Source organism: Pocillopora verrucosa, chromosome 11 (genome assembly GCF_036669915.1).
Source record: "Pocillopora verrucosa isolate sample1 chromosome 11, ASM3666991v2, whole genome shotgun sequence".
In the NCBI taxonomy this organism is placed as follows: Eukaryota; Metazoa; Cnidaria; class Anthozoa; order Scleractinia; family Pocilloporidae; genus Pocillopora; species Pocillopora verrucosa.
Genome location: NC_089322.1, coordinates 16,912,658 through 16,921,377, shown reverse-complemented (window position 1 = coordinate 16,921,377; position 8,720 = coordinate 16,912,658). Strand labels below are relative to the sequence as shown.

At 38.6% G+C, this 8,720-nt stretch overlaps 1 protein-coding gene across 1 annotated transcript; it reads left to right on the top strand.

Moving 5' to 3' along the window:
- Positions 1–938: 938 nt before the first annotated feature.
- Positions 939–8,686, top strand: LOC131781478 (uncharacterized). The gene is made up of 9 exons (XM_059098144.2): positions 939–1,447; positions 2,108–2,319; positions 3,271–3,391; positions 4,149–4,222; positions 4,826–5,012; positions 5,510–5,632; positions 5,971–6,449; positions 7,358–7,874; positions 8,423–8,686. The coding sequence occupies exons 1-9, from the start codon at positions 1,123–1,125 to the stop codon at positions 8,443–8,445; spliced, it is 2,061 nt and encodes a 686-aa protein (XP_058954127.2). The 5' UTR covers positions 939–1,122; the 3' UTR covers positions 8,446–8,686.
- The last annotated feature ends 34 nt before the right edge of the window (positions 8,687–8,720 follow it).

Below are 8,720 nucleotides of genomic sequence, written 5' to 3'. Positions count from 1 at the left end.
TCAAACAGCGCCGTAATTCCAATATACTCAGAGCTGTGGTGTCGTTACAAACTTCTTATAGGGTCACAGATGATGGCGAGTCTGCAAAATGTATGATGTTTACGTGAAAGTGTTACTATACAAAGGATTAATTAGCGACAGCAAAAGTGATAACTACATTTCTAAGTTAACTGTGATAAAATGGGAAGTGCTTTTTACTGCATATTTGGAGTTGATTACGGATGCAATTTTAAAGATTCTATCGTTAAGTAGTTTTTCAGTCAATCTACTTTTTTCCAGTGAAAAACAGGTAAACACAGGGAAAAAAACCCGTTTTTTACTAAAAAATTAAATTAGTGGCATGACTGAAAAAGAGAAACAGTGAGGCGAACTGAAGCTGTCGCCTCTTTTTCTTGTCATAATCATTTCCATAGTTACGACTCTTTCACGGAAAAAATTTAATTTATTGCTTCTCACTTAACATTTTTTCCTTCTTTTGTGAACGCGGAACTAGCACCTACTTGCCTATGGGAGTAGTCAGTCGGTTTCCAGACGCTGAGCGGAAAAATAATACAATAATGGCCGCATGACGGATTAAATTTTATCCTTTTGACCTTTTCTGAACTTAAAACTGTCGACAGAGTCGCTATGGCGTCTATCCTTGAATGGGCCAAGCAGGAAATTGATATATCATACGTGTGTTTTCATTTGACTGAAAATGCTTCAGTACATGAAGGATCAACCATCCACATGTCATTTTAAATCTTTGTCGATTCATTCTACAGAGATCCAGACACTCTCGTTTGATCAGAACTACTTACGCAAATTTGCGATTCTTGGGTTTACTAATGATGAATGAGAGATGCCAAAAATAACACAAGCATCCCTTACTAAGTAGGAAATGCGTCATAAGCCCCGTGGGTTTTGTTGTAATTGAGTGATATTCTTGAAACAAAATGGCGGAGTGGATATCAGATGAGATAGTGAAAGTGGCCTCGCGGTTTGGGCGTAAGGCAGGAGGATATCAGCGGACTTCCGGTAGAAATGATTCGAATTCAAATAGAGTTAACAAAAGTTTTATAATAACTTCCAAACACAAAGGTCTTCGGAGTATTTACGATTCTTCTTTGATCAAGTTTCAATATGGGACGGTTATGGAAATATCAACTTGTTCTGATCTTCAAATGCTGGTGTTTCTTCTCTGTTGCTGTTGTCAAAGTAAATGTTTCGATGGCACGGGTTTTAAGTGTGACACGTTCTGGTGCGATAGGAGACTCATTTGAGATTGAATTAGAATCGAACGGGTGCTCAAGCTGTCAACAATATGGCGCTATCCAGGTGAATAATGTATCAGCTAATCGTTGTTCTTGTTCTTGCAACGACAAAAAGAAGCGTACGTTTTACATAGCACACACGGGGACGATGAGCTGTAGAGAAGACAGAGATATTTTGGCAGATCCAGGAGAGGGTAAGATTTTTTATTCAATTTTGAAACAATATATTTTTGTGTTTCTAGATGAATACTTACAAATGATATTAATTGTCAAGCCAAGCACCCATTTATTGTTTACTTTTAAGAGCGAAAACCAAGATGAAAGTATTATTTCCTGTGCATTGTATCAAATAAGAAACAGAATTGAGATATTGTTCTTCTCGAATTAAGTTGTGTGAGGGGGCTAGTTTTCTAAAGAAATTAATGAGGCATACTATAAGATTATTTTGTTTCATCATCTGTTTTGATAATGTAAATTTGCCGCCATAAAGAGTTTCTGTGGCTGTAGTTTTGAGTATTAGCCCATCATCAGAGCATTTAACTTAAGATGAAGAGCTGACGCTCAAAATGTCAGCTTCAGAAACTATTTCTGGAGACCAAAAGTTAGTTGTGGTCAGTGTCATGGCTAATTAAGAGAGCTTTGTTAGTCATTAGAAAGAGGAAAGGCTCAGGAAAGAGGGATATTGAAAATCTTGTGGTCTACCATTAAATAAGTGCTAAGAAGACAAAAATAACTTATTGTGAAGTCTATTTTTTCTGCTTCAAATAAATGAATTAAGGAAAGTGGCTGGTAAAGATAGAGTTTTGAAAAATATCCTTTTTTTTTTTGTTTCTTTTTGAACTGTCTTTGTCCAGGAAGTACTTGTGACTTCTACATTGACCAATCACAGCAGTTAAAGGTTCTTAACCTTCAAGTGAAGGGAGAAGCAAGACTGAAGCCGAATGGTTTCTGCAGCAGACTCAAAATTGCTGGATGGAAATTTTATTTTAATTCTTCATGGACTTCCTTTCCTGCTGGTGATGCCTTCAGGCAAACAAAGAAGCTACGTTCAGCAGAAAATTTCAGTGTAGGTACTTTTCTAAATATATTAATCCCTTACACCTTAACATCAGTAAGCATATTTTCCATACAGTTTTATGTAATAAGCTCAGTTATGCACGCATTCTGATTGGTTCTCACCTATGATCTATTGGAGGACAGACGTATAGATGACATCATCATTAAAAATTTTTTTAAATTCTTTATTATATAAAACAAATAGATTCCAAGTTGCAGTGTGTCTGTTCAATAATAGATCACAGAGGACGTCAAAATGTGGTAAGAACATCAATGACACACTCGGCTGCGCCTCATGTGCCACTTTTTTGTTCTTACCACATTTTGATGTCCTCTGTGATCTATTACTGAAAAGACGCAGGGCAACTCGGAATCTATTTGTTAAATCCATACAACAATCAAGAGTTTCTTCAGTGGGTGATCATTTCTTTTACTCTCATGACCTTAATTTGTGATTTGGCTCTGATATTTTAAGGGGCAATTAGATGCTTGTCACTCTAAGGGGTCAGAGAGTCAATATTAATAATATACTTATTTGCAAGTTACCATCTCCCCCACCCCACCACCCAGCTGGTTCCTATTTATGATCTTGGATGGATCTCTCTATTGGGAGGCCAGCTTAAAATGCACAAGTTGTCATAGTTGCATCTGATATGTAGAGATTATTCTATGGAAAATGGAAGAATTTGGTGTTAGATCAAGATAATACCTTTAACCCAATAAGTTTGAGTATTCTCATTACCTTTTTGCTGGATTATGTATGAATATGGTAGGGAGAAGTTAGATGTTAATCACTTTCGAGAGTTATTTGAGGCATATGCCATGGCTCTGGTGAACAATGTACTATTTATACACCTGGAAACAAATACCTGCATGATGAATGATGTTATAAGTCTAATTTGATTTTAATTTTTCAATTATAATATTTCAAACTAAAACTTTTAATTAATTTTTGTTTCAGTGGAATGGGAACCCCAATTCCTTTTACAGAGGACTTCTGATAAAAGTTATGTTTAATTGTACTTACAACGAGCAGACAGAAACTCGCTGCCTCATGTTCAAAGCTGAAGGAACACATCAATGTTAGTTTCTTGAGAGTTTTTTTTTCTTTTTTTTTTTTGAAGTGCTTTGAGACTTGTCTTTCAAATTTTTAGCCTCATTGTGAGGTAGGTGCCAGTTCAACTGATATCAGTGATAATCAATTGATGATAACATAAAATGACAAGGCGAAAATTTGTCAAACAGTGTTATTAAAAACCTGTGTGCGTTTCAAAGATGCAGTACTTTATAATGTTAAGTTTCAAGGAAACATATCTGTGTAAAAACTGTGTGCCCATATGGATGTTTTCTAAGGTTGGAAATTGGGAAAACTGTGTGATGTTACAGGTCTGAGATATGTTTTTACACTTCTGTGGGGTAAGATTCCTTTAGTGTATACATACCATACATTTATAAGGTACTCAGTGACCCAGGCATTTTTCCCTCAAGATAAAATAGCAAAAGGGTGCTTTTTACAGGAGGAAGGTTGCTCATAAAATGAGTTTACATTAAAAGGATACTTAGTCAAGTTCATTGTCCTCTTTGTAATGGTATTTGACAATGTTTCATGAAAAACAACTGTTTGATGTTTCAAGGTGAACTAAGCTTCAGACAGCCTGTTAGGACAGAGTGCAGACTATATAAATTGTCCAAAATACCAAACTTTTTAGCGCTAGATGTACTTAAGACCTTACCTAAGGCTTAAACCACCTTTCTATTAAGCATTGTAGTCATTACCTGCTGAATGCAGCGCTTACATTTAGTCTTTGTCACCACTAATTGTTTCCCTTCTAAATTCAGATTTTAGCATTTCTACAAGCACACCACCCATCTCTAAGCCCACATATACTTCAAGAGAGGAGAGCTTTGTTCAGGTATGGTATAAATACAAATATTTAAACCATCTGAATGCGAATTTTCCTTTAAATTGATGTAAATACCATGACAATCTTTATTATTTCTATGGAGACACTTGCCAAGTGATACATATGCAAATTCATTTTACTTGATATTTGAGTTGATACTGATCACTAAGGTTGAGGAAAAGCAAAAAATATCATGTTCATCCTTAATTTTTATAGAGAGATAAATTATTTCACAAGGAATGGTCCCTATCTGTAGTAGGTGGAAGATCATAACTCAGGTTTTTCCAACTGGGCTGACTAAGATTATATTGATTTGGGGCTATTGGTTATTTTTTGCTTGTCGCAGTGCCTCCTTCCACCCCCAGGAGTACTTGGGTTGCTGGCATGCCATTGTCAATCAAAACCTGGTGAGATATTCAGAACCTCCCTTTGTTAGACTGGCATTCCATTGTGAAGAGGTTTCTGTAGCAACTTTTTTACTTCTCAGGCCTCCCCATTGCATTTGCCAGTAACCACATTACCCCCAACCTACAGGAAGTGGTCAGTCATTGTACACTTGGCCCTGACAGCTATGTTTTAATTTTTCTTGTAATCATTTCATTCTTTAAACAGATGTCAAATGAAGAAAATACAGAGACCAACAATTCATTGCCGACTGGTGAGTACTCAAATGCCAATCACAAGAAGATCTGGATTGCTGTTTCCTTGGGTCTGTCTGGTCTTGTTTTCATTGCCATCATTGTTGTTGTTGTATTTCTGGTGTTTAAGTGTCGAAGGAATTGCAAGCAGGAAAGAACAGGTGTGTACATTTGGCTTTTGTTTGATTTACTGCGATGGCGATATTATGAATGCAAATAGAGGTTTGTGTTGACAGTCTTTAATTTCGTTCAAGAAGATATATACACATTTTTATGATCTCAGACTGAAAATACAATCAACATTTGCATGGATGGTTTTTGTGCAAGAAATTATGCTAGTTCTTAATGCTGATACTTTCAACATAATATTATGTTGTAGCAGTAGTGTATGTATAGTGGTAGGGGGAAGGGGTTGGTGGTTGGTTGTCAGGGTGGTGTTAGTGGTAGTAGTAGTAAACTGTATTTGATTGTCATTTGTTCTATTAACACAGCGGTTGGCGATGCCACTTTAACAGCACCTTGTGTGCCACTTTATTGTTCGTAGCACATAGGACACCATCTTTATTCTAGTGCCAAACAGAAGTACAGCAACATGAACTCAATTTGTGAATTAGACATGATTCCTTATGTTAACTGGAAAGTCATTATTATCTTTCAGAATCCCGTCGTCATCCTTCAGAGCAGCCCTCTGAGTCAGCAGTTTGTTCTCCTTTGCATGACTATGAGTATGTGCATTATCCATGTCTAGTGAATGGTTCAAGGAGTCCACAGAAAACTACGAGTAAGTAACAGCAATGGTCTTATCTTGTCTCAGTTTTTTCCCTTTTTCCCCAAAACGGGTTACGTTACGAAACCAAACAACGGCTGCCGGGAAAACTATTGCATTAGTCTAGGCTGTGAATGGGCTCCTGTAGAAGTAGAGACTGGCTTCACGTGGGGCGGCCGGTGGGGAAAGGGGAGCGGTGAAACTCTTTCACATCCTTCAGACTGGGGTGTTGGCCATAACAGGGTGTAGCTTAGGGGTACTTGTAGAGCAGAGTTCATCAGTATTTAACGTGGTAATTTTTTTTTACCCAATTAAAACCTTATTATTGACCCAGATCATATCTACTCCTCCAGAAAATCCCTTGTATGAAAGAGGTGAAGATAATAAGCTGATCATCTGGACACCAGGTCACAGTGGAACACTCTCTCGATCTTCTGAGACTGCAGCACCACGCCTCCCTTATCAGCGACTTCTGACACGAACATCCTCATCAACCCCTGACAGTGCCACAGGAGTTAGGCCAGTCAGTTCCCCTGTGATGGAAACTTACTTTCCTTATCAGAAGCTGATCAGGGCTACAACCTCCTTGCCGAGGACAGCAGGCTCATCATCGTCTTACCCTGACTGTGCTAAAGTGGTCAGCCCTGCCAAATTTGCTCAAGTGGAGGAGGAGGTATTTCCTTACCAGGAGCTGTTCAAGTCGACACCGTCACTAAAGGGGGAAGCACCTTGGCTCGAGTGTGGTCAAAAACGGGTGTCTGAGGCGGAGTCAAATGACGAAGGAGTGTCTGTTGAGCCATATCAGTGTCTGTCTTTGCAGAGAAATCAACCGGTAAGGTGTTCACGCGATCAAACCCAAATTCTCAGAACTGTAAATCTATGAAATTGTTGTCATTCTAGTTGAGAGAACTTGCATAACATAAAAGTTGCGATAAGTGTTCTGGTTTACACAAAGGCTTCAATGAAAGCCAGTTACTGGCAGCCTACCGCTGCCCACAAGACCACTAACCGCCGTCTGTTTAGCTTCTGAGCAAGCTCTCTTGTTTGGATTTCGCTTTGCGGCCCCTTTTCGGGCATAGCTGCCGATTATGCCATTGACAGCTGCTTATGGAAAAAGTCATTCCTTACATATCCCTCGCGTTATTGAGTGCTATTGTTCAAAAAGTGTACAAAATATAGAGGGATTAGATAAATGTTGTTTGATGATGAGTCATTGCAGTAGAAATATGATTATGCATTGTAACTGTCTGGGTGAGGAACAGAATTCCTTTCCAAGGCTACTCCCACCAAAAGATTCCTTCTACATATTCTACCTAGCTCTATTCCTTTGACCCTTTAGACCCTAAGAGTGACCAGAATCTAAAATCTCCTTACAGTAATACTGATGAATTATTCATTGAGGTCATGAGAATAACGGAAATGATCACCAACCTTAGATTGTAGAACAAATTCTCTTAATCAGTATCGATGGAAATGTAAAGGGAAGGATATGGAAAATATGGATGTTGATGTTGGGTTGTAAAGGGTTCAAAGGACCGTCTGTCTTTTGCTAACATAACCTCAGTCTTTTCTCAACCTTAAGAGGTGATCTAAAGGGGCTTCTTGATCCTCGTGGTTTGGCCGTCATAAAACTGGTGAAGTGCATTGTTCAATACAGAACAAATGATCGAAGCCTAAATACATTGCGAAGCTAATCACTTCGGTATCCATTTACGATCGTCTTCTGCTTTTTTTCCGTAGTACCCTCTAGACGAATTTGACGGATATGCTAGAGTTGAGGATGTGAATCCTCAAACGGAGGACTTTGAGTACGATTATGCTCGTGTGGAGATCGATCCGGTTGAACTGCGCAATCTTTTCCGAATTTCACATAGCGATGATGCTATCGACAATATTCCGAACACTTGCATGGAAATAACGATTGGCGATCTGAGTAACACCGCATCCACTACAAAAATTCTTGTCAGCGAATCGTCGTCTTCTCAGTCATTCAAGGGTGATCATGAAACTTTTACGTGTGAGGATGTCGAAGTAAGAAAGAATGACTGTTCCGTGCACGGGAATGAGGGTCTGAAACCGCAGGTTTTGCGTCCAGCAGCATCTTATGAGGATTTGTCGGGGCGTCGCGTTGAGGAATATGAAGAAATGGGAAAGAGAAGGAGTGTGTTGATGGTCGAGGATCATGAACCAGTTGAGATTGAAGAAGACAACGGCCACGAATACTATGTGCTTGAACCTGTGGTTGAGTGCGACGAAGGTAAATGATCTTTTTCGTTTGGTTGATGGTCAATTCCGAAAAGCTGACGTTTCGAGTGTTAACGCTCGAAACGTCAGCTTTTTGTAATTCGCTACGCGAGTTCATGAACTTTATCAGTTTACTGCTGATAACCAGTTTACTGTTCTACTTGCCTGTACACGTAGCACAGCAGTGGTATATAAACAACCTCGTTCCCTTTTCTTTTGGTGTGTTCCTTATTGATACGGTTTCTTTGCCTGTTTGCTTGTTTGTTTCCCTTTGGCCAAGACGGAACAATAAAGCTAACTTTCCTGAACAAGAAAATTCTTAGACAGAACTCACAAAGTGGGTTTTGAGCCTGGAGACTTGACAAATGCAATCCTCTCAGGGATCAAACAAATTTGCCAGTTTAAGGGACAAGAAAAAGTTGAGTTCCCCCCCCCCCCCCTCCATATCCCTAACTTCCCAATCGCTACGCTGACTTATAAGGGGTGAGAAAACCATTAAAAGCGTTTTTCAGTGTAATCCTGGCATTTGACATTTGCAGCTGGTTTGCTTTCCTTTTATAGGTGAAACGGATGATGTAAATTAGATGCTGAAGGAAAGAAGGAACGGTTTGAAATAACTCCACAACCGTCATTACCTCTATTAGTTTTTTTCTTTAGCCTATGGCATACGATTATGTGTACAAAATGATATTTCAGCGATATAGATGTGTCAATACATTAATTTCTAATTTCATATTAAGGAAAAAATTAGTGAAATGTAGACAGATTCCAAAAAAGCTCCTTAGCCACATCCCAATAGAGTATTTATTGAATTTGTTTTGACTTCATTGTGCATTTGTTAATTCCATTTGTATAAAGT